General features: G+C 41.8%; 1 protein-coding gene across 1 annotated transcript in view; it reads right to left on the bottom strand.

The window, feature by feature from the left end:
• Positions 1–686: 686 nt before the first annotated feature.
• The window catches only part of KCNH8 (potassium voltage-gated channel subfamily H member 8), a 445,720-nt gene continuing 419,197 nt past the window's right edge, over positions 687–27,209 (bottom strand). Inside the window, exon 16 of the mRNA XM_043474814.1 lies at positions 687–3,559. Within this exon, the coding sequence (XP_043330749.1) occupies positions 2,861–3,559 (699 nt within the window). The 3' untranslated portion in view covers positions 687–2,860. The remainder of the gene's footprint in view (positions 3,560–27,209) is intronic.

The following is a 27,209-nucleotide window of genomic DNA, read 5'->3' as shown; positions in this document are numbered from 1 at the left end:
AGGCAAGAACACTGGAGTGGGTTGCCATTTCCTTCTCCAGGGGTTCTTCCCGACCCAGGGATCAAACCCAGGTCTCCTGCAATGCCAGCAGATTCTTTACCAACTGAGCTACGATGGAAGCCTGATGGTGATGAGGGGAAAGGTTAATAAGAGAGAGAGTGGGGCTGATTCACAGGAGGCAGGGGCCCTTTTTCAGCTTCCACCCTTTTTCAGGTGCTTGCTCATCCTGTCCAGCTGCAGACCTGCCCACAGTGGGCAGCTAGGTCTTACACCCACTAAGTCAGCTGTCAGGAGTAGGCACACAGAAGGTGACTGGGTGGAAAATCATGGGCATATTTCTAGGCATGTCATTAGGACTTTCCCAAATCCCCAGAGCTTGACTGACTTATCCCATGAATGCATGCTCAGTCCCTTCAGCCTGACTCTCTGTGACCCCATGGACTGTAGCCCGCCAGGCTCCTCTGTCCATGGGATTCTCCAGACATGAGTACTGGAGTGGGTTGCCACGCCCTCCTCCAGGGGATCTTCCCAACCCAGGGATCCAACCTGCATCTCACGTCTCCTGCATTGGCAGGCAGGTTCTTTACCACTATTGCCACCTGGGAAGCCCAATTTATCCCATAGGTGTGCTTAAAAAAAACCACCAAAACCAAATATTTTATTTTATTCATGGATTTCAAGGGAAATTAATGACGAGTACAACTTCAAAAGGCAGCAGGAATAGATTTGGACATGAAAGGAGGGGTACCCAGGGTGTCCACAGGAGTACTGGGGCTGTTATTTAAAACAGTGTGACTGGGCAGTTTAAAAAAATCTGTGTCCCAATTATTCATTTACAAAATGGGAATAAAATAATAACTTTAGCATTGTTGACTGTTGTGTAAGGAAACATAAGGTGTTACTCCTTAAATGTGTTGATATATAGTCAGTACTCACAGATCAGAATGTTGGGCTTTATTATTAGCCTGTGATAGCCGTGATAGTTTTCCAGAAAGACAGCAGAACCAGCACCAGTTAGTTCTATTGGAATGGTACTTAAAATGATGATGTATGTCAGGATGAGCAAAAAAGTGTGGCTACAAATACATATGTTAAATCCTGCATGTTGCCTTTGCCTCAGTTTCCCCATTCACTTGGGTAAGGAGAGATTGAACTTTGGAACTGGGGGAATAGAAGATACACTCTTAAACGACCTGCCTCAGACACATGTATGGCTTTCACTTTTCTTAGAAAAGCTTTATTTTCTTTCTGCTGCTCTATCCAGTTTTAGGGTATAAGAGTCACACACCAGAAGTCTTGCTTTGTGTAGATGTCTTTAATAATACAATTTTCAAATTAGTTATTCTTTGCAGTGGGAAATGGGAACAGGGGACTCCAGAAAGTGAATTCAGTATATTCTCTAAGAACGTCTTAAATGATAAGGCCCTACACATTCTTAACCATAATAAACCTGAAGTGAAGGCATTTAAATTATTACCATGCCAGCATCTGAATTTGGATATTGGTTGAGGTGTAGAAAGCATTATGGGTTCTAGACTGTCTCCAGCATCCTAGCTGTATAATCGCTGGGGCTTTATTTTTTTTTTTTTCTCTGCAAAAGGAGAATGAAAACACCTGCTCTTCATAACTTACAGCACTGTTGAGAGCTTTCAAGAAAAAAATGAAAGTGCTGATCCAAAGCAAGCTGGCAGCCCGTTTACAAGTTAGAGTTCAGAAGTTCTGGCTTCATTTTGGAATGTTCACCAGTCTACACAAGCTCCCCTGAAAGATAAGCACAGAGGAAGAACACACTCAAGGTTTTCTTCCTAATTTTGAGGCCAAAATAGTTCAATGTAGTTGTGGTTTCATATTCCCCAGACCAATTTTGGGTTTCAGAACCACACTTACGATGGCTGGAGGAGAAACATTTATGTGGGCATGGTGGGGGTAGCCTCAAGTCAGGATTCTACGCGAGTCCCCGGAGCTCGGGTGGATTCTGCCCCCACCCCCCACCATGCCAGACACTCTGGCCGGGTTTTTATTTCATTAATAAAATATGACCTCACTTTTCTTTTGTAATCCAGAAGCATGAGGATACATTTGTTGCAAACTGCATGCAGATAAAAGGGGGGTGGGCTTCCTTTCAAAACTACATCCTCTTAATAATAATTTTTGATCTACTAGACATAACAGTAGTGCATTTCTTGTTAAAACAGCAAGCTTTTTTTTTTTTTACCAAAATGAAAAGAAAACATTCATTTCTTTATAAATAGTTTAAATAGTTTAAATACATATTTCATACCAAGGATATAAAAATAGCCTCTCTTTTTTTTTTTTTGATAAATAAAGACATATTCATTTACATGGCAAATAACGTGCAATAGCTGACCGCTGGCCACCGGCTCTGTGTGACTGATTGTCTAGGAGATGACATGCAGTGATAATTGTCCACTCGCCTTCTATTTTTGAAAAATAGATCAGCAGGAGCTGTGTACTCCCAGAGCCCACAATATGGATATTGTTCAGGAGGGACACGCAGGCACTCAGGAAAAACCTTTGCTGCTCTTCTGAAAAGCCACCCAGGACTCGAGTCCACACATTCTTCGTCTGCGACTTGTAGCTGCTCAGACCCTCAGGGTCTTTGGACTTTTACCAAAGTCTGTCAAACAGACCAGTAAGTTAATACCTGCACAGGTAATGGGCCCTACTTTGTCGCTAGGATGTAGGAAGTGTCTGCTGCGGGATGGAGGTGGTTCTCCTGCCCTGGGGCCCGTTTTCCACGGCTCTGCCCAGTCTTCAGGCTGCCAGGGGCAAGCGAGGCCACCCCGGGCTGACATCCCGCGGCGACGGGCGGAGGCGGGCGCCGTCCAGGTACACTGCATCATACGTGCACGGCTCTGTCATCTTTCACCTCTGCTGTGCTTGCGACCATTTCCAGGGGAAAGTTCTCCAGGGCTTCGGTGGAGACGGATGCCCGTCCTTCCCGCTCCCAAGATCCTGGCAGGTTTTCCAGACTGAAGGAACTCACGGCGCCCTGGCCCAAGCTCCCCTCCTCCGATCTGCTGGGGAGAACCAGGTGCAAAGACGTCTCTGAGGAGGAGCAGACGGAGGAGGAGAGGGTGGCCGAGATAGACTGCAGCGGCGTCAGCGTCGTGTCCGACTGCGGGGAGACGCACCTGAGAAACTGCAGGCGACCTTCCTGGACCACCGGGCAGTGGGCAGGCACGTGGTCCAGGTTCGGGGAGGCGCGGAGCTCCCCGCCCGCCGGACTCTGCTCCTGGGCGCCCGTCCGCTGGGGGCTGCCCCCCGCCGAGGAGGGCCCCACGCTCCAGCTGTCGGGGGTGACGCTCCCCTGGCACAGCGGCGCTGGGCTGTACGCGGAGCCGGCGGCTTGCAAGTGCAGACAGGGCTGGTGCGTGCTCCAGGCCGTCCTGCCCTGGAAACCGGAGGGACACAGAGAGGCGGTGTGCAGAGAGCAAAGCCGGGACTGCTGCTGCGGCGACAGGACGTGCTCGAGAAGCTGCATCACCGTCTTCATGTCCCTGCCGAGCTGGGAGACCTCCTGAGTCAGCGTGGTTACCTGCGTGGACAAAGCAGAGCGGAAGGCAGCGGTCAGACCAGCAGGGCCGCGATCTCAGAGCGCGGAAGGGAAGGGACGTTTCTCAGTCAGAAGGCCCGGAAGACGGCTTGGCCTCCAATTCCAGGCAAGCCCGAAGGGTGACCGAGGAACGGAGCACCTGATCTAAAGCCATCCTCATTCTGAGGAGACCTGGAGAGACACAGTCTGTTTGTTTGTTTTTTTTTAATTGTATACCTTTATTATTTTTTTTATTGAAATACTGTTGATGTATAATGTTTCAGGTGGATAACAAAGTGATTGAGCTCTACACTTTAGGGTTGGCCTAAAAGTTCATCCTGGAACTTTTAGGCAAATGCAATACACACAGACACACAGACACACACACACACATTTGGGGCTTCTTCAGTGGCTCAGTGGTAAAGAATCTGCCTGCAATGCAAAAGACACAGGAGACGTGGGTTTGATCCCTGGGTGGGGAAGATCCCCTGGAGGAGGGCATGGCAACCCTCCAGTATTCTTGCCTGGAGAATCCCCATGGATAGAGGAGCCTGGTGGGCTACAGTCCATGGGGTCGCAAAGAGTTGGACAAGACTGAAGCGTCTGAGCAGGCACACACCCATACAAACACATATATTCCTTTTCAGGTTATTTTCCCTTAAAGATTATCACAGACCATTAAGCAGACCACCCTGGGCTATCCAGCAGGTCCTTGTTGTTTTTCTAGTTTATATACAGTAGTGTAAATTAGTAAACTCCTAATTTAGCCCTGTCCGCCCCTTTCTGTCTTGGTAACCATAAACTTGTTTTCTATGTCTGTGAATCTCTTTCTGTTTTGTAAATAAGTTCATTTGTATCATTTTTTTTTAAAGATTACACACATAAATGATATCATATGATATTTGTCTTTGACATTCTTAACCAGTGATTTGAGAGTTCTTGGACAAAACTAGACATGTAGGTCCATCAACTCTGGTACCTCTTAAATGCAGCGTCCTTTGCTTCCTCTGAGCTAGTGGGCTACTCCAGGGTGCATGGCCCCCACCCCAGACATCTCAAAGTGATGTGCGGGAGTGAGTGTTGTGTGTAAAGCGCTTAGCACGCTTCCTGCCCAGGGCAGACACCCAGTGAATGATGGCCCCTCTCCTGCCGTTTCTGGTCACCAGCTGCACTTTTCTGCACTTTATTCAGAGACACATTGGCCAAGGGTAGGGAGCATGGTCAGCAAGAACTCACACCAGATTTGCTAGGATTTGTCTATAGGAAAAGGGAAAATTGCAAAGTGATAGAGAGAAATGAAAAGATCTTCAAGGTGACTCTAAAGATAAACACCATGGGGACCCAGGAGGGCTGGGATCCATCAATGATCCCAGAATCACTGTATCAAACACCTGCAGAATTACTGATATAACCTCAGTTGTGCTTTATTCACTTTTCTAGGTGAGACACAGTCTGTGTAAGATTTTCAAAGGAGACGTGACCATCAAGTTCTCAGGAACACTGAAGAGTCCTCATTATCTGTTTTACACTTGAACTAATACTGTAATTCACTGGAGGGTTTATTTTCCTAATAGCCACACTGCTTTTTTAACCATGGAAGACCACCAGAAAATTCAATTTGACTTAAATCCAGCTTTTCTGGATTTTTCAAAGTGAGGAAAATCTATATTTCAGAAAGCAGGACACACGCCTATTTTCTAGTCTTTGGTTACATTCATAACACTCATGCACATTATAACATCTTGGCTTCATTGCTATAAGACTATTTTATAAAGGACTTCCCATGCCTTGATCCTAATGTTGTGAACCACAAATTCCAGCACAAGCAGCTGAACCCATTGGCCAAATACCATCAGAAAACAAAAGAAGACCAAAGGGCAGTGCAGTTCCAATGAAGCCAAAACCAATATTGCTGTTTCGGTTAGGTTTTGGGTAGACATTTTCTTTTTCAATATATAAGTATACATTCCTAATTCACCCAGTAACTTCATTCAGTCCACTTCCTGTAACTGCAGTTTGAAACTAATTCTCCCTGGGGGGCCCATCAGGAGGTAGTGCCAGTCAAATCAGGCATTTTTAAAAGGCCAGAAGGAGGTTTTTCCATGTTTCAGACAACCAACTGCCTTGAAATTGCCAGACCAAAAATATTTCTGCCTTGCAGTTAGTGTGGAGCTCAAGGGACTCAATCTAATACCTGCCCAGGCTTTTCAACAGATCCAAAACTTTTGGCGACAAAAAAGATACCTCTGAGACTCACATTTAATAAGAGAAACAGTGAATCTGAGAAAGAGTCTATGTGTTTTAAAATTTTCACTGCAGGTTGTCAATTTCATACCCTGCCAGGCCTCAATTCTAAAGTACCCAGGCCGAAACGAGTCATCTCCGCATTTCAGCACAGCAGGCATTCACCCAGGCCTCTGTCTTCAGTGGATTAGCTCTCCTATCAAAATTTCAGAAGAGAAAGTTGATACTAAATGAGATGTTTGAAGGATATGATAACCATTCATTCTTGTAGGTTGTCTAAGTTAATGCCTGTATCAAATTCCCCGGGGCTCAGCTCCCAGTAAAAATGCTTCCAGGTGGCCTTAGCATTGAATAAAGACATAATCTTTGAAGCACGGCTTTGCATTTTAGACACGTCAACAGTTATACTCAACAAATAAGTAAATAATACAACATGCTTTTAGGTACACTTTCATTATTGGACTGACAAACAGTCTTAAGAGCATCAGGAACACACTAGTATTTTCCCATCTGTGAAGTGGGGACACTAAAGCTCAGAGGTTAATTGACATTTAAAAAAATTTGGCTGCACGGGGTCTTGGTTGACTCTGAGTGCAAGGGCTTAGCTGCTCTGCAACATGTGGGATCTTATTGCAAGGCAGACTTAGCCACTGGACCACCAAGGAAGTCCCTAAATGACATTTTAAGTTCTCTTATTTCATGACTGGCAGTTTTTGGTAGGGAGTTCTAGCTTTCTAGGTTTGGTGCTTTTTCTATTACAGTATCTTACTTCACAGAAGAGAAAATATTGGTTAAGAGTTGAGAGATTTTTGCTAACGTAGTCAGCATTTGTGAAGAGCATGGATGATACAAACAGGAGCCTTGTGTTTAAAAGTTGTCTGAAATTAGTTCATTGTTTTTAGATTCCACATATGAACAGTATCATATGCTTGTCTTTGGCTTACTTCACTTAGTATGATAATCTCTAGGTCCAACTTATATACAAAAGAGATACAGAACCACTGATGTAGGAAACGAACGAAAGGGGGAGCGGAGGGGATGACTTAGGATTTGGGGACTAATGTATACACACTATTAAACAGATAATCAGCGAGGATGACTGACGGTATCACCGTTTGTGATAACCTATATAGGAAAAGAATCTGAAAAAGATTCTCTCTCCCCGTGTCTCACACACACCCACACATATGTATGTATGCGCTTCCCTGGTGAGTCGGTGGCAAAGAATCCGCCCGCCAATGGAGGAGACATGGTTCTCTCCTTGGTCAGGAAGATCCCCTGGAGAAGGAAATGGCAAGCCACTGCAGTGTTCTGGCCTGGGAAATCCCATGGACAGTGGAGCCTGGAGGGTACAGCCCACGGGGTCACAAAAGACTCAGATAGGACTGAGCAACTGAACAACACATATGTACAACCGAATCACTTTGTTGTGCACCTCAAAGTAACACGGCATTATCTGAAATGGTAACCGAATATCAGATAAGTAAGTAGTATCATCTCTAAAAACAAGAGACCAATTAAGCCCAGTCAAGTCTCTTCACAGCAAATTATATGAATGGACCACCAACAAAAAAGGTTTGTAAAAAGCGAAAATCTGGAACTGGGCAATACGTTAATAGATATGCTGCTGACAAACTTTTTTTTTTTTTTTTAAGCATTCAAAAGAAACCAATATTTTCCTATGGTTGGGATACCTCTCCATGGCCACATTCTTGACACTGAACTTTTTCTACGCCACGACTTTGAGGCCCTGAACTTTGAATGGGAACTCCAGAATCTTGAATGGCTCCAAGAATGTAAATAGCATTAATATTTTCATAAAAAATTATTATATTAGCTTGAACTAAAAAGAAGCAAAGGACCCAAGGAAATAGAGCTTTCTTTAGCTCTATTTGGGTAATGTTCACTTTACGTCGGGGAAGATTTCTGTCACTGTGTCACTGGGGACACACCCCTGCCCCTTGTTAAAGCTTCATAGGGGGTTAATCCCTGTTAGGTAAGGGGCCTCCGCCTTTGCAAGGACAAAGCCACCAGAGAGACGGCATCTCCTGTAGGTGGAGACTGGTGTCACAAAGGTGATAACGTATGCCACACAGAATACTGTAGAGCTTCAGAGCACTTCTATTTTTTGTGTCCTGCTGGGCTCACTAACAAAATTCATTCTAAAACAGGAAGGGCTTTACTCTTAATCAAATGCAGAAAGCAAACATGCCAACTTCACTACTTTTCAAGGATGGTAGGGCTCAAGGCTTTTTCACAGTATAGATAAGAAGATGATCATTTAAAAAAAAAAGGTTGTTGGGACTACTTCGTGATCAAGGCTAAGTCCACTTAAGGAGATATCTTCAAAATACAACATGAAACTGGAATGCTGCAGATCGGTCAATAAAAGTAAATAAATCACTCAGACCCAATGAACCAATTTTTTCCCCATTTACCTCAACTGCTTGAATGTCTTCTGTCACTCATATTAGAAAGCAGAGCTGGTATTACAAAGCACCTCACAAGTCTTACTTGGTTTTTTTTAAATCATTATTTTTAAGATTGAAGTATAGTTGATTTACGGGCTTCATAGGTGGCGCTAGCAGTAAATAATCCACCTGCCAATGCAGGAGACACAAGAAACAGGGGTTCAATCCCAGGGTTGGGAAGACCCCCTGGAGGAGGGCATGGCAACCCACTCCAGTATTCTCGCCTGGAGAATCCCGTGGACAAAGGAGCCTGGTGGGCTATGGTCCATAGGGTCATACAGAGTTGGACATGACTGAAATGACTTAGCATACATGCATAGTTGATTTACAACATTGTATTAGTTTCAGGTGTACATAAACTGATTTAGTTATACACACATATATAGATTTTCAGATTCTTTTCCCCCATAGGCTATTACAAAATATTGAGTAGAGCTCCTGGGTGCTTGTTGTTATTTTATAGTAGTGTGTACATGTTAATACCAAACTCCTAATTAATCACCCCCTACCTTTCTCCTTAAAACTCAACATTCAGAAAACAAAGATCATGGCATCTAGTCCCATCACTTCATGGCACATAGATGGGAGAAACAGTGGAAACAGTGGCTGACTTTATTTTTCTGGGCTCCAAAATTACTGCAGATGGTGACTGCAGCCATGAAATTAAAAGACACTTACTCCTTGGAAGGAAAGTTATGACCAACCTAGACAGCATATTAAAAAGCAGAGACATTACTTTGTCAATAAAGGTCCGTCTGGTCAAGGCTATGGTTTTTCCAGTGGTCATGTATGGATGTGAGAGTTGGACTGTGAAGAAAGCTGAGCACCAAAGAATTGATGCTTTTGAACTGTGGTGTTGGAGAAGACTCCTGAGAGTCCCTTGGACTGCAAGGAGATCCAACCAGTCCATCCTAAAGGAGATCAGTCCTGGGTGTTCATTGGAAGGACTGATGCTGAAGCTGAAACTCCAATACTTTGGCCACCTCATGTGAAGAGTTGACTCATTGGAAAAGACCCTGATGCTGGGAAAGGTTGAAGGCGGGAGGAGAAGGGGACGACAGAGGATGAGATGGCTGGATGGCATCATTGACTCAATGGACATGAGTTTGAGTAAACTCCAGGAGTTGGTGATGGACAGGGAGGCCTGGAGTGCTGCGATTCATGGGGTTGCAAAGAGTCGGACACGACTGAGCGACTGAACTGAACTGAACCCTTCTCCTTTGGTAACCATAAGTTTATTTTCTATGTCTGTGGGTCTGTTTTTGTTTGTAAATAAGTTCATTTGTATCATTTTTTTTAAGATTCCACATTTACGTGACATCATAAGACATTTGTCATTCTCTGACTTACTGTGATAATCTCTAAATCCATTCATGTTGCTACAAATGGCATTATTTCATTCCTTTTTGTGGCTGAGTAATACTCTGTTGTATATGTAAATCACATCTTCCTTATGCATTCCTCTGTCGATGGATGTTTAAGTTGCGGTAAACAGTGTTTCCACTTGGCTCCATAATGGCCCACTTCCTGCATTTCCCCCTGGCATACCACCCATCTGAGTACTGAGCGAGTCACATTGTACTGCCCTAGTGAAGGCCGTTCCCCTGAGTGGGGCTCTTCTCCTCAGCCCCTTTCCATCTGGTAACTTTCTCTCCCTTCAAACATCTAATCCCGCATTTCCTCTGCAGCGCTTTTCCCTGACAGCTCACTGATACTCATAGAGCAGTTTAAACCTTAGACAGGGCTGTCTGCCCCAAGGAGGCTCTGAGTTCCGTGAGAGTAGTCCGGTATCTCCTGGACACAGGGCAATGCCTAGAACACAACATGTATCCAGTAAATCTTGAATGTATAAATGAGCCATGGATTTACATGTGTTCCCCATCCTGAACCCCCCTCCCACCTCCCTCCCCATCCCATCCCTCTGGGTCTTCCCAGTGCACCAGGCTGGAGCACTTGTCTCATGCATCCAACCTGGACTGATGATCTGTTTCACCCTAGGTAATATACATGTTTCGATGCTGTTCTCTCAGGTCATCCCACCCTCACCTTCTCCCATAGAGTCCAAAAGTCTGTTCTATACATCTGTGTCTCTTTTTCTGTCTTGCATATAGGGTTATTGTTACCATCTTTCTAAATTCCATATATATGCGTTAGTATACTGTATTGGTGTTTTTCTTTCTGGCTTACTTCACTCTGTATAATGGGCTCAATGTATGGCAAAAACCACTACAATATTGTAAAGTAATTAGCCTCCAACTAATAAAAATAATTGGGAAAATATAAAAAAATAATAAAAATATAATAAATTGAATGTATAAAGGAATTTAGTTCTTGTCATTTTGAAGGACTTTGGTTCTCACATCACCTTCAATATTTATTTTATTTTATCTCATGATTTTGCCGTAAATAACGTGTGGGAAAGATTCCTACTACAAAATTATGTTGGAAAATTTGTAACCAGTGCCCTTTACCTCATGTTAATATGCTAAAAGTAAGTATTATGACTGTTAAAATTTTTGTATATAAATTTCCTGAATCAAATCCTTGGATATTTCCCAGTTTTTATGAGCAGGTGGCATTCCCACCGCTAAGAATCCTTTTGATTTTATTGTGTTTCCTTCATAGTTATAGAAATAGGTCTCTTTTGGCCAAGACTTCTGCTAGACTTCATTTATTCTACTGCTTTGTCACTTATCCCAATCTAAGCTTGTTTTCCATGGGTAGTTTTGATTCCCTGGGGAAATTTTCTCTGTTTACTGACTCCTGTATCTCATGATTACATGCAGAGTGCCAAGTGACAAATTCAATTAAGTTATTCAGAGTTGTTTTATCAGCTGAAATTTGGCAAAGCTTTTTGCATCCCTGGTTGCCATTCTTCATGGCTATTTTAGATGTGGCTTTCTGATTATTGCTATGTCCGAATATAGTAAGGAAACCATAGCTTATTAATAATACACATTATTATTTTACTTGTGTATTAAGTTACACTTTCTTAACTCACTTTCCCCTCTTCTTTCTCCTCCATCTTCTTGTGTGTCAGTGGATAAGAATCCATCAGTCTTTAAAACTGTTGGCCAAACCAGTTCACCATTACCATCTGTGTAGGCAATTGTCCACATCCAAGATTTCTCTAGCCCTTCTAAAATCCCAACTGTTAGGAAGAAGAATTGATGGAAACACCATATGTGCTTCCAAGTAGTTCAGTCTTCTAGCCAAAACTCTGAAGTATCTAAAAATTCTTCCCTTCTCTCTTCTCCCAACACCACACAGTTAACCAACAAATGAAGAGGTTTGGAAGGTTTCCTGGCAGTGTGTTCCCTCTTTTGAGCAGCATCTCCATCATGAGTAGGAACGTCTGTGTGCCAACAGACCCCTCAACTGTCCATGATAATCCACACACTGATCTTGCCCTACTGCTAAGAAGGGAATCAGGAAGTACCACAATTTTTCTATTTCTGCCATATCCATGTTTCCTCCAAGCTTCTGTTGGCCAAGAAATAATCATTGCCTACATTTCCAGAGTGCCTGGGTTTCCCCTTTCATGTTTAATTTGTTTCATTGATGTGATAGTACGTCTCATCCTCCTGAGTCATATCTCAACAAGGGCTTTGTTGTGACAATTAAATTGTATGATGGATGTTAAAGTTTACCCCCCAGGGGACTGGTGGTATGCCAGCATTTCAGGTGTCTGAATTTAATAATGCAACACAGTTACTAAACTTAGTTGAAACTCTATGGTGGGGAATACTAACCCAGGAAACACCAAGCCCAAAGGAAATAAAAGTCAGCTATCTCTGTAATGCCTCTTCAGCCTTATTATGGAGAAGTAAACCATCCCTGTTAACACTTTGACATAATTAATATTGGAAGAAACAGAGTCTCCATGTTTTAGCCTTGCCTTGTGTGTATCTTTCCAGGAGCAAATGGCAATAGCAGTAATCAGAGCTTTTGAAAATTTTTAATTAAGGTCCTGTACCCTTAAGTCTGGGGCTTCTCCACTGGCTTAGCGGTAAAGAAACTAGCTGCAATGCAGGAGCCGCAGGAGACATGGGTTCGATCCCTGGGTTGAGAAAATCCCCTGGAGGAGGGCATGGCAACCCAGTCCAGTACTCTTGTCTGGAGAATTCCATGGACAGAAGAGCCTGGCGGGCTACAGTCCATAGGGTCACAAAAAGTTGGACACGACTGGAGCGGCTTGGCACACACGCATCCTTAAGTCTAAGTTTTGAGTAACCGCAGTCAGATGGATTAAGAATTCTCTAAAAATGATGTGTGAGCTAAAATACAAGGATATGCAGCTTGGTGTTGATAAGAATTGAGTAAGGTCCAGTGTGGGACAGGGGTGGGGGAAGGTACAATGGTCTTTATCTTTTCATGGTAGCCCAAGGCCTTGCACAAACCCGGCCATTGACTGAGTTGTTCAAAAAGCTTGTTTGGCTTTTCCTGTTACAGTATATGGAAAAACCCAAGTGAACTTTTTGGCCAACACAGTGCAAATCTTTGTTGACACATGAGTAATTTAATAAATGATAAATTGCATGGTTAATTTCTTACTATGAGTTTATTATTTTCACTTGAACTTAAATAACTTTCTCCAATTTCCTCTAAATAGCACTGCAAGACACAGAGGTGTCACTATAACTCTAGCAGGTAAGAATGTCGCATATGATCTCATCTCACGAAAGCCCCCATCACTTCAAAATAGCAGATTTTGAAAACATTGTGTTATTAAACATGGCTTAAATAATCCATCTGTGCTGTTGGTGTCCTATGGTCCAATAACACCTGAATGGCCAGCTTTTACACGGAGATTATAGGAGTTTTGGTACAAGCACAGATTTGCTTTTATAGTGTCTCTTTGAATTGTGCCTTTTGCAAATAGGAGTGTGAGTTTCGTAATGAAGCCCAGAATGTGTCTTTGACAGTATCTTTCATTTCACATAGAAAATAGCTTCATCTTATGTTATTCCTGTTTTACATTTCTTCATCTCAGTTACCGGTATGGTATGATTCATGGACTCTGAGTGTAACTGAAACTTCAGTTGATAGAGAAAAAACATGATTTCCATTTCTGTGCATTCAGTGAGCAGATGGGGAATGCATCTGTTGATAAAATCTTCTTAGCTTGGAGAGTTCTTGACCTGTCACTCAATTTTTGCCAAACATATACACATTTTCCTGCCAGACACAATTTTCCTAAATTCAGGGGTGCTAATTACACCAATCGTCTCCCCCTGCCATGAACACATATACATTTTTACAAGCTCTGATTCAGGTAATTAAATGGTCTTTCATTTAATCCATTGTTATGTTGCATATTTATCATGGGATTCAGACAAGTTCAATCAAACTCCATAAGCAGGCAAAACAAAAAAGACGATCGGCATAATTTCATCCTTGTCTTTTTTTGCTTCACAAAGCATTCAAAAACAAGTGACAGTCTTTTTATCTGTCAGCTAAAATAATAATCATACTCGGCACTTGCATAAACTCCAGCCAAATTAAGATCTCTGTGCCATTACTGACGAAAGTTGTAAATCTCGTCTACAGCTGGAGGGACTTGGATGCTGGGGGGTGAAGCAGCTCATCCAAGGTCACATAGGAACAGTACCAAGGCCTTTCCTTTCGCAGGTGCAACTGATGCTTCTCAAATTATAAGAGAAGAATACAAGTCTAGTGTGACCAATGCAAAAAATGACCAGTTACAGTCTTGAAAGCGGTTACTCTAATGGTTTCAATGAATTTCTGCAAGCTCAGGCCTTTGGACCCAACCGTATAACTTTAGCTGTACTATGCGGATCCATTATTTATCTACCCTTTGGTTGCTTTCCTCATCTACCATCCCGCTTCCTGTGACAGTTTGATTAGCATCTGAATTGCTGTCTGGCTCGGGGATCCTCACCACTATCAGGAACATGAATACCAATTGCCTGTCAAGAGTTAATGTAGAGAGGAACCACCCGGGGATCTGTCAGCGTGTATACTGAGATCAGCAGGTGTGTGATGGGGCCTGGGATTCTGCATTTCCAACAAGCCCCCAGGTACAGAGCCAGAGCCCACTGGGTCCAGCTCTGAGTCAGTAATCCTGTTTTTATGGATGTAATTCCTATTCTCATGGATGTGGTCATTTTGGTTAACTCTTCATAGACCAATCTTTCAGTAACAGCTTAACATTTAGTCAACCTTTTCAGTTCCTCTAGTGAGTTTACGGGCTTTGCTTGTGGCTCAGCTGGTAAAGAATCCGCCTGCAGTGCGGGAGACCTGGGTTCGATCCCTGGGTTGGGAAGATCCCCTGGAGAAGGAAAAGGCGACCCACTCCAGTATTCTGGCCTGGAGAATCCCACGGACTGTGTAAGCCATGCAGTTGCAAAGAATCAGACATGACTGAATGACTTTCACACACACAGTGAGTTTATAGTTGGGGATTTTCATCTGTTTAGACCTTTCTATCAACACTGTTTTGTAGTTTTCTGTATACAAGTCTTGTATCTCCTTGGTTAATTTTGTTCTTAGGTACTTTATTTTATTTATACTATTGTAAGTAGGACTGTCTTCTTAATTTTGCTTTCTGGTTGTTCATTGTTAGTGTATCATAATGCAATGGGGTTTTGTCAATTGCTTTTGTACCCTGCAACTTCATTGAATTCGTTTATGAGTTCTAAACAGCGTTTTGGTGGCATTTTGGGGGTTTAGGGTCTTTGTTCTTAATGGATCCCTGAAGTTGAGGATGTGCCAAGACCCATTGTTGTGTCAAAGCAGAGGACGTCAGTGAGCGCTGAGACGCAGGCTGGTGGAGAGCTGGGCCCTCAGGAAGCGGCTGGGAAGTATGCAGTCCAACCCCTCTTGGGGAGAAACTGAGAGATGGGCATTTCTGCTGAGCCCAGGTATAGAGCCTTGTGGGCGCCCTTTCAAACTGCTTCTTTGCTATAGTCTGTGGGGGCTTCTAAGCACAAGCCCCACCGGCTCACAGAGCCAGGTGCCTTGGAGACCTGTCTGCCAGGCGGGAGCCTTAGAAGTCAGGGGTACTGGGTGTGCCATTTAAACCCTTCAGTCTCAGAAAGAAGCTGCAAGTTGGGAGTCCCCCCACTCCCTATGGTATGGTGCTCTGCCAGGGATGACAAAGATGCGTCTCAGTGTTCCCTGCCTGTTCTCCTACGGGTGTTGCTTCATTATCCATGTGCAGCAGTCACCCCGCTAATCTCTGCATTTCTCTGAATTATCCTGTGTGTGGCTGCACTTTTGGAGGAGAAAGATTTAGGTGCTTCCTGTGGCACCATTTTGGAGCATTTGTTATCATTTTATGTGTTTTAATTCATTGCATTTCTTATCTTATCCAGGCAAGAGTACTGGAGTGGATTGCCATTCCCTCTTCCAGAGGATCTTCCTGACCCAGGGATCGAACCCCGGTCTTCTGCACTGCGGGCAGATTCTTGACCACCTGAGCTACAGGGAAGCCCTCTCTTATCTTTACTGAAGCTCAGATTGTCCCGTCTTTGGTCACGGAGCCAAGTTCTTTCAGCCTCTCGCTAACAGGGTGTAAAAGTGCTCTTGTGGTCTGCACACTAAGGTCTCCCAGACGTGTCACAGGTGCTTCATGCCCCACAACTGGAAACAGCTGTTCATATAAGAAACTCTGCTTCCTTTAGTGGGAAATGGTATTTCAAGGCCATAATTGAGGCACAGAAATTGTCACTGTGATTGGGCTGGCCATTGTTTTTCTTCTGTGTCTGTGAAAAGAACTTGGAGATGTACACATGTTGATGATAGCATGTCAGTTCATATTAGGATTTCTAATTCCATTTCAGGACCGTAGGGTTCTTACTTAACATTTTTCCATATTATGCTTATATCTCCTTTATTCTGCACTGTGGATTCTGGCTATTGAGATACAGAGGATGATAGAACTAGGATATGCCATAATTACAGGCATACATCATTCTAACGTGCTCTGCTCTATCATGCTTCACAGATGTAGGACTTTTTACAAATTGAAGATTTGTGGCAACCCTGCGTTGTCAGGTGATGGCTAGCACTGTTTAGCAATAAAACATTTTTTAAAAAATTAAAGCATGTACATTGGGTTTTTTAAGGCATAATGCTATTACACACTTAATAGACTGCAGTATAGTGTAAATGTAACTGTTATATGGATTGGGAAATAAAAAACTTGTGACTCACTGTCTTGTGATATCTGCTTCACTGCAGTGTGTGGGGCTGAACCTGCTATTTCTGAGGTGCGTCTGCATTCAGTTGCTGTACACCCCAATTACTCATGCAATAGGCTCAGCACATCAATACAGTACTACCATTGCAAATTATGATTATTGAAAACAGTTAAAAATTTCTGGCATATTCTATGAGCATTCTCTCCTCACTCCCCTCTTTTTTTAGGTCTGCTATATTTACATTGTCAGGGTATCTGGCTCTTGACAACTTGCATTCTCCTCCTTTGACTTTCATTTAGATTTGGTGCTATAAATAAGTACATATTTTAATGTTGAGGAACTTGTCCTATGACAGTTTTTTTTTTTCAAGTCATCTTGGTTTTCTGAATCTTGTTCTCTAGTACATTTTCCTGGAAATGTATATGGAAAGAATAGTCCCTGAAATCTTTTGTATTGATAACAGCTTGATACTTGTGGTCATTTTTGCTGAATAGAAAAATCCTTACTTTACACTTTACTTTCTTAAGAATCTTATGTACTTTGCACTTTATTCCATCTTCTTGCATAACATGTTGCTGTCTGAAAGTCTAATGATAATCTAGATTTTTCCCTTGCAAGTCTTTCATAAGATCTTTTTTGGCTAGATGTCCAAAGGATCTTTTTTCTTACTTTAAAGTCTAGCAATTACACTATAGTACATAATTTCAATATGTAGTTTCATTAAAAAAAATTAGGACAGTTTTATTGGAGAATCAGTTTTAGTGTTTGTATAGAAAGTCTATACAAGAAAGTCTAAACTTGGCTTTCTTCATCAGTGACCTGTATTTTTCACATGTTAGATCTTTTTTTGTGTGCATTTTAAATATCTGTCACCTTCCCTACAATATTTTTTAAAAAATACTCTTCAACCAGATTAGATCCATTACATTTTCCTTCTTTTTCATCATCTGCTTTGACAAACTTGTTTATTTGTTCCTGCATTGCTACAATTTCTACAATGATCTTTTTCTTACTTCTAATTTCTTTTTGAATTTTTTCTAACCCTTGAGTTCTATCATTTTATGAAATAAGAAAGAAGAATCTTAAAGGGTCCAAAATTTTAATTTCTTTAAAGCATAATATCTGAAACATGTGCACATATTATTTGTCTGATAGTTATTTAGATATCTGTTACCGCATAAATTTCTATATATTTAAATTAGCCCATGGTTAAAAAGAAAAAACAAAATATTCAGTATGCACAGTAGTCTTATTTTTATAACAATGTCTATATACCTTTAATGAAAAAACCCAAATATTTTACATGAAGAAAAGAACTAGTTTTCTTCAATTGTTTCTTCTTTATCTTTGATTACTGTACATTTCAATGACCCATTTTTAACTACTGCCAATTAACGTCCACAAAGACCCACCAAGAGGTCAGGTTCTTACAGAGTTAATGCAGAGACTCTTCCTTCACTCAAAGAAAAGCCAAGAAGGGAACATCACAGTGAGAAAGCCTGGCCCAGAGAGGTCTAGAATAACACTTTCACGGAGCCATGGTCCTAAACTGGGTGTCAGGGCTCCAAAAGGAGCCTGTTTTAAATCATTGGCAGACGTCCTCCTCAACTGTAACGTTTGATAATGGGGCTTTAAATAAAAAACACATTCCCCTAACAAACTCCTGAATAAATGCTAATTTGAGCAGAATTCTTCCTCTCCAAGGCTGAGGAGATTCAGTTTAGAAAGCGAACTTGCAGATCACCAGCTGAGACCAGCGTAGGTCTGTAGTAATACTTTGGTTACCTGATGTGAAGAGTTGACTCATGGGAAAAGACCCTGATGCTGGGAAGGATTGAAGGCAAAAGGGGAAGGGGAAAACAGAGGATGAGATGGTTAGATAGCATCACTGACTCAATGCCCATGAATTTGAGCAAACTCCAGGAGATAGTGAAGGACGGGAAAGCCTGGTGTTCTGCAGTCCATGGGGTTGCAAAGAGTTGACATGACTTAGTGACTGAACAGCAGTAAATACTAATGATCTGATTTGACTTTAAAAATGCATTGAAGAGGTCAGTAAATTACCAGTGAATTCCCCACATCTCTGTCTCTCCTCTTTATCACTTTATTTGTCTAACAGTGCACTCCTATTTTTTTTTGTTGTTGTTGTTATTGTTGTTGTCCTATGATTTGAAAATGCTAACATGTGGAATAGTCATGCATGGGAAACATATATGGGAAAACATATATAGGAAATATGTGATTTTTCCTTGAATAAACATATGGTATATTTTATCAGGCTTTTTTGAAAAGCTCTTTCTGAATTTATCCTATCCTAAAATTATCTGTCCACAATTTAATCGAGTCATATTTAAGCATATATCTGGTCAGTTTAAGGAATCAAAGACTCAGGTCTTGATGTGGGCTTCTGACATTTCAGAGAAGAAATCTTTTCAATGCAGACCAGGGATCATCTGCTTGGAATGCTGACCCCGCTGAGCTGGGAATGAGGTCTTTTTTCCAGGCCTTTCTTTGACATTTGCTGCATGTGTCATTTTCTCTGGACCTCAGGTTACTCATCTGCAATGGCAGCATCCCCAGTGTCAGGATTTCTAAGGTCTCTTCAAACTCAGAACCGAAATTCCATCTTCCTCCTCTATTCAATGTCCTAATGCTTAAAAGAGTTAAAATGGACATAATACATATTCCAAACCTCTTTTACTCATTCATCCACCATACATATGTGCCTACCATGTGCCAACCGATAAAGGAAAAAGCAGATAAAGATTCTTGTCCTCCTGAGACTGACTTTCTAAAGGGTAAATGGATAAATACAATGAAAGGGGCTTGCCAGGTGGCTCAGTGATAAAGAATCTGCCTACAATGCAGGAGACGCAGGAGATGCAGGAGACGCAGGAGACATGGGTTTGATCCCCGGGTGGGAAAGATGTCCCAGAAAAGGGCATGGCAACCCACTCCAGTATTCTTGCCTGGGATAGAGGAACCTGGTTGGCTACAGTCCATGGGGTCGCAAGAAGTGGGACATGACTGAGCACACACACACACAGACAATGAAAATGTGGATAAATAAGCCATAATAGAGGTTTGATAGGGTTTTGAGGGAAAACCAATTTGGAAGTAAATTTGGGGAGAGAGGGGCTGCTATTTTTAAAAGGCTGGTCAAGGAGAAGCTCATGAAGAAACGGATATTTGAGGGTAGACTTGAAAGAGGGAAGAGAGCCTGTCCATGCAGATGTCTCAGGAAAGAGCCCTCTGAACGGAGAGAAGGAATACGAGACCTTGAGGTGCTTTCATGAACTGAAGCTTTATGATACTTATTAGACAATAACCTGTTCTGGAAGAATCATCTGTAGGACACTGAGGTCATTTGTCACTGTCTTTGAGAAGCTGCGTTAGGGGGGGCAGAGGCAAAGGAAGTTGATCACGATGATGAAGTGTCTGGATCTCACATCACATGAGGAATGTTTCAAGGAAGGCAGAACATGTATAGCAGAGCAAAATATGCTACAGAGTGGGGAGGAAGAGAAGTATTCAGTTCAGTTCAGTTCAGTCGCTCAGTCATGTCCGACTCTGCAACCCCATGGACTGTAGCCCACCAGGCCTCCCTGTCCATCACAGAGAAGTATTAGCTACCTTCAAACTATTTTCATTTAAAAAGAACAGTTGAATAGCTTTTCCTGTTCTAATCAAGAGCAATCCTGGGTCGGGAAGATCCCCTGGAGATGGGAATGGCAACCCCCTCCAGTATTGTTGCCTTGAGAATCCCGTGGACAGAGGAGCCTGGAGGGCTGCAGTGCGTGGGGTCACAGAGAGTCGGACACGACTGGCAACTGACACGTGTTAGTCAAGGGCAAAAGGAGTAGGAAAGTGAATAGCAGGCTTTACAGAGAGTTATATCAGTTAAATATAGAGTAGAGGTTTCTAACAGCTAAGGCAACTGAGAAATTAAGTAGGCCATTGTTTGCATGGTTTGCTGTCATTAGGAATATTTGAAGAATTCTTAAAAATAGACATGCTCTATAGGTTCAAGAGTGTGCCTATGATCAGCTACATGAAAGGTTATTTTAAAAATATGTATTCATTATTTTTATATTAATTTATTAAACATATTTATAATTATATAAAAACATACTTTCAGACATTTTGAAAGCACAGCCAGGTTTGGGAATCATTGCTGTAGATTCCCCTGGGGCATGGTGAGATTCTTACTACAGAAAATATTCAGACAAGATAACTTCTTGCCAGTAACCCTGGGAAAAAAATTCCTATATTGGATGAGAAGTCAGAGTAGGTGTGCTCTAACATAGCTCTCAATTTTCAGATTTCATGAAACCACCACATTATGAAACTACAATTGTATTGAGGTGAAGCTGCTTAATTATTTGTTTCAAGATAATTCTTTTACCTGTTATTTTTAATAATCGATTATCTCAAATTCTATCCTATCCTGTGATCCTGCACGCTAAGTTGCTTCAGTCAGGTCTGACTCTTTGTGACCCCATGGACTGTAGCACGCCAGGCTCCTCTGTCCATGGACTTCTCTAGGCAGGAATCTTGGAGTGGGGTGCCATGCCCTTCTCCAGGGGATCTTCCCGCCCCAAGGATTGAACGAGCATCTCCTCTGGCTCCTGGATTGTGGGTGGGTTCTTTACAGTTGAACTACTGGGGAATCCCATCCTGTAGTCACATAAACACAAAAAGGAAATCTGACTAATCTTGTACTGATTTATGTATATTGTGCTTATTTCTAATTGTGCACAAGTGAGTGGGAAGTGCTGCTCCTCTTTCCCCTAGATGCCTTATTGTTCTCTAATAGAACGACTGAAAAAAATCCAAGCCTCTCCATATTCATGTATATTTATTTTCTAATCCTGAACATTGAGTTACTTGAGACAATGGGCATTCTCTATTACACTTCAATAAAGTCAGAATACTTTTGTGTGGGCTTCCCAGGTGGAGCTAGTGGTAAAGAACTTGCCTGCCAATGCAGGAGACACAGGAGACATGGGTTTGATCCCTGGGTGAGGAACATCCCCTGGAGGAGGGCATAGCAACCCAGTCCAGGATTCCTGTCTGGAGAATCCCAGGGACAGAGGAGCCTGGTGGGCTATAGTCCATGGGGCTGCAGAGAGTTGGACATGACTGAAGTGACATAGCACATAAAATCAGAATAGTTTAAAAAAATTATTTATTTACTTGGCTGCACTGGATCCTGTTTGCGGCATGTGGGATCTAGTTCCTTGATCAGGGGTTGACCCTGGGTCCTCTACATTGGGAAAATGGAGTCCTAACCATGGGACCACCAGGGAAATCCCAGAAAACTTTTATAATAATAACCTGAGGCAATTCACAGAGTTTTTTGGGGGGATAGTCCAAGTTCTGAAGAGTGTGGTGCTCTATTTGGGGAAGAAAAAGATGTGTGCATGAAAATAACATAGAACCACATTAAACGAAATACTGAATGGCAAGGATAGAAGCAGGTGTTGAAATTGAGAAGAAGGACTTAGGAAGTGGGACTCAAGGAAATCCACAGGAGACTGGAGGGAGAATGAATACTAAAGGGATTGGAGCCTGTCGAAAGATCTGAGGTCTTCTCATTTTTAAAAAGGGAAAATTCATGAAAGCAGGGAGAGAATAAGAAAGAAAAGGGCCTCTGCAATCCCTCCCAACCCTAAGATCCTAAAATAATACTCCAACATTAGTCATAGCTGTTGGACCAGATTAATTACTGAACTTAATTCTCCTATTGATGAATGAAAAATGGCAGAGCTAAACATTTTTGAAAGATTACGTCAACTTACAAACTTAAGGAGACACGGGGTCAAACACTTATATCCATTTTTTAAAAACAACCAGTAACTCTGAAACTCTGTTAGTGGTCAGCTAATAACCAGGCACCACCAACTGGCTGCTTCCTGGTAAATGAATGTTAGCGATTTGTTTCATTTCCATAGAACGTTTCTATACTTGCTTGTATACATAGTAACTCATTTTACTAACTACTTCCATTTGTATCTCTAAAATAGGTCCACTTTCCAAGCGACCCTGTATGATGTCCATCAGTAGCCATGGGCTCTTCGGCTTCTGGCTGGGCTTGGCCACCGAAGAACGCGGTCACCTCAGAGGGATGCGACGGCGTCAGGGCGTGTGACTCTCTGGCGCCTCCTTGAGGGTTGAGCTGGGCGCAGAAGGCACCAACCAGACCCTGGCTCCTGGGAGGGGGCCTTCTCCATTCAGCCTTCTCCGCCTCAGCAGTCTGTAACCGGTCTCCACTCTGGCTCCTTGGACCTAGGAGAGGTAGTGACGTCTGCTGACATCGCCCCAGGGTGGAGGCGGCGGTCCCATCCTTGGTGGGTCCCGACACTCTACTAACTCCTCTGTAAAGACTCCTTGGTCCAACTCATCTCAAATTGCTCCTTTGGAATGTGGCATTGGTTTCACTTGGACACAAATGTCATATTCATTTAGTCCCTCTATTCAGAGATGAGAAGAGATCCATATACAAGGCAAATCCCAGGCAAAGAGGACAAAAATAATCTCCAAAAAATACATGCATTTAAAATCCAGACTTCACAGGACAAACTTTTGAGTGGCATATTTTTTTTTCCTTTTGAGAGAGCCTCACTATCCTTTAGTGTTTAATTAATTTACTTATTTACTATCAGTAAAACTCTCATGAGAGCTATGAATCCGCTTATGCACATTATGCTTATGCTTGAGGACTGGAAAATAACCAAAAAATGTTAAATCATTAATTAGTTGGATATATTTCAATTTAGAAACCTGTGTCCGCAAAATGCAGCTTTAATATCAGCAATACATATATATGAAAATGAAAAAGAAATGGTTTTGCCAGCAGTTTAAATGGACTTTGTTTTTCTATGCAAAAAGTGAATGTACAGCCTTTCCTTAGGTCTCGCTTTAAAAAAAAAATATTTATTTAGTTCAATTGGAGGACAACTACTTCACAATATCGTGGTGGTTTTTCCCATACATCAACATGAATCAGCCACAGGTGTACATGTGTTGCCCACCCTGAGCCCTCCCGCCTCCTACCCACCCCATCCCTCTGGGTTGTCCAGAGCACTGACTTTGGATGCCCTGCTTCATGCATCGAGCTTGCACTGGTCATCTGTTTTATTTTATGGTCAAGTACTATTTATTTATGATCATGATGAGGAAGACAAGAGACTATATGGCTATATATTGGGATGGTCTGGCAATTCTATCAGTGTGTTTCAGTTGAACCAACTGTCAGTGAACAGATATAAAGATGACACTAATTCAGAAGACGAAAGAATGATTTTGCCACAGGATAGACTCATGCAGGCTTTCTTACGTGAATTACTGGCAGAACCCTGGGTTTTCATAGGCATCTAGAAACGTAGTAAAACAACTCTTTTTTAAATCGAAGTATTATTGATTTATAATGTGTTTATTTCAGATGTACAGCAAAGTGATTCAGTTATATATATACACATAAATGCGTATACCTGAAATTACTGCTGCACACCTAAAATAAACACGTTATAAGAAAATGAAAGTGAAGTCAATCAGTCGTGTCCGACTCTTTGCGACCCATGGACTGCAGTCTACCACACTCCTCTGTCCATGGGATTTTCCAGGCAAGGGTACTGGAGTGGGTTGCTATTTCCTTCTCCAGAGGATCTTCCCAACCCAGGGGTCGAACCCAGGTCTCCTGCATTGTAGGCAGGCGCTTTACCATCTGAGCCACCAGGAAAGTCCATTAAATAATGTGTAAAACACATAATAAATATATATAATTGAATATATATACATATGAATATGTATACTCAAATTATACATATGAATTTTTTTCAGATTCTTTTCCATTACAGGTTATTACAAGATATTGAATACAGTAGGTCCCTGTTGTTTATTTAAGTAAAGCAACTCTTAATTAAAGAGTGACCTGTTATTACAATTCTATTTATTTCACTGAGAGAGACTTCATTGATTTAGAGACACAAATTTAAAACTTAGCTAGTGACGTTCTCAAATACAACCTAGAAACAACCGAGATTCTCTGTTTTCAGCAGAATATATTTCACATCTGTATCTGTTTACTTGGATATTGTATGACACGTTTAATTGGGGATATGCTGGCATCTAACCTTAAGCAAAAGGAAAGAGGAAATGAAAGTCCCCTATCTGGATGCTGTGGTAGATACTACTAGTGCTTACCAGTATCCAGTTTTCTGTTACTTCTAGAGATCACAGAAGATTATACTTTTTATCTCTTGAAATTAACTGCACCCATGGAATTAATTCTGGTTACTGAAATGTAAACAAAAATGATGTGTATATCTTCTGAGCCAAGATAATCATATTTGCTCTCCTCTTCAAATGGAACATAGCTAATCAATGATAATCCAGGTAGTGGTGTCCACTCCTGATAACTAGTATAAGGCATCTTGCTTGAACAAGGAATAAATGTGAACCAATGAGATTTGGAGTTTGTCTGTTACCTCAGTATACCTTACTCTGTAACATTGCCTATCTGAGAATGGTGGAACTCTTTGATATTTCAGAAAAAGTTACTAGACTTTTTTGAGTAAGTTGAAAATGAGGAAAGAAAAGTTAAAAGATGTTGATGTTACAAAACACAATTTGAAATTGGATGTATAGTTTTTGTGACTATTACAAAATCATCCTTTAAACCCTTGGGAAAATACTGGACCTAGGGAGATTACTGGAATAGCTATTTTTAAAGAACATAATCTATGATCCAATTATGAAATATAATGCAAACACAGCCTTGTCTCAAAAGAAGATGCTTTTCTGTTGGTCTCCATAGCAACAAGAGCTTGGACTCTAACAGGCCAGAGGCCAAATACTATGAATAGACTTCTCAAATCTCTCCTAATGTCACAAGCCAATTCATTATAATAAAATCTCTCTCTCTCACTCTTTGTTAATACATGTTTATATCCACATACTTGCTTTGGGCAACATACAAAACGCACTTCCCTTCATGGATCATAGCTTTGTCATGGCAAAGGGGCTTGTGTAACTCACTGAAGTTATAAGCCATGCAGTGCAGGGCCACCAAAGGTGAATGGATCAGAGTAGAGAGTTCTGACAAAACGTGGTCCACTGGAGAAGGAAATGGCAAATCACTCCAGTATCCTTATCTGGAAAACCCCACGGACAGTATGAAAAGACAAAAAGACATGACACTGGAAGACGAGTCTTCCAGGTTGGAAGATGCTACTGGGGAAGAGCTGGTGGCAATTACTAACAGCTCCAGAAAAAAAGAAAATGGCTGGGCCAAGGTGGAGATGACGCTTAGCTGTGGATGTTATCTGGTAGTGAAAGCAAAGTCTGATGTTATAAAGAACAATATTGCATAAGAACCTGGAATGTTAGGTCCATGAATCAAGGTAAATGGGAAGGGGTCAAACAGGAGATGGCAAGAGTGAACATCAAACCCACTGAAATGTTGTGAAGTAATTAGCTTCCAACTAATAAAAAAAAAAAAAAAAAAAAAAGGGGAACTGCATCCACTTTAAGAAAAAAAAAAAGAGTGAACATCAACATCTTAGGAATCAGTGAACTATTAATAAAATGGATGGGAATGGACAAATTTAATTCAGATGACCACTATATGTACTACTGTGGGCAAGAATTCCTTAGAAGAAACTGAGTAGCCCTCATAGTTAACAAAAGGGCCTGAAATTGCACCCAAAAACTTGGGTGCAATCTCAAAAATGCCAGAATGATCTAGGTTTATTTACAATGCAAACCACTCAACATCACAGTAATCCAAGTCTGTGCCCCAACCATTAATGCTGAAGAAGCTGAAGGTGACTGGTTCTCTGAAGACCTATGCCACCTTCTAGAACTACCACCAAAAATAGACGTTCTTTTCATCATAGAGGATTGGAATGCAAGAGTAGATAGTCAAGAGATACCCAGAACAACAGGCAAGTTTGGTCTTGGAGTACAAAATGAAGCAGACAAAAGCTAACAGAGTTTAGACAAGAGAACAGCTGATCATAGTACATACTTTTCATTTTTCAACAAAAGCCAAGAGACAACTCTACACATGGACATCACCAGATGGTCAATATCGACATCAGATTGATTATGTTCTTTGCACCGGAAGATGCAGAAGCTTCTATACAGTCAGCAAAAACAAGCTAACTGAGCTTCCCAGCTGGCACTAGTGGTAAAGAAGCTGCCTGCCAATGCAGGAGACGCGAGACACTCAGGTTCAGTTGCTGGGTCAGGAAGACCCCCTGGAGGATGTCATGGCAACTCACTCCACTCTTTCTTGGAGAATCCTATGCACAAAGGAGCCTGGTGGACTACAGTCCACAGGGTCGCACAGAATCAGACATGACTGAAGTGACTTAGCACACACACAGAGCTAACTGTGTGTTAGATCATGAGTTCCTTATTGCAAAATTTACCTTGAATTGAAAAAGTAGGGAAAAGCACTAAGCCATTCAGGTATGATCTAAATCAAATCCTTTATGGCTATGCAGTGGAGGTGATGAATAGATTCAAAGGATTAGATTTGATAGAGTGCCTGAAGAACTATGGACAGGGGTTCATAACATTGTACAGGAGGCAGTGAGCAAAACCATCCCAAAGGAAAAGAAATGCAAGAGGGCAAAGTGGTTGTTGGAGGAGGCTTTACAAATAGTGGAGGAAAGAAGAGAAGTGAAAGATATGGGAGAAAGGGAAAGATATGCCCAACTGAAGGCAGAGTCCCAGAGAAAGGCAAGGAGAGTAAGAAGGCCTTCT

This window comes from Cervus canadensis, chromosome 7 (genome assembly GCF_019320065.1).
Source record: "Cervus canadensis isolate Bull #8, Minnesota chromosome 7, ASM1932006v1, whole genome shotgun sequence".
In the NCBI taxonomy this organism is placed as follows: domain Eukaryota; kingdom Metazoa; phylum Chordata; class Mammalia; order Artiodactyla; family Cervidae; genus Cervus; species Cervus canadensis.
This window is presented reverse-complemented; position numbering and strand designations above follow the sequence as displayed.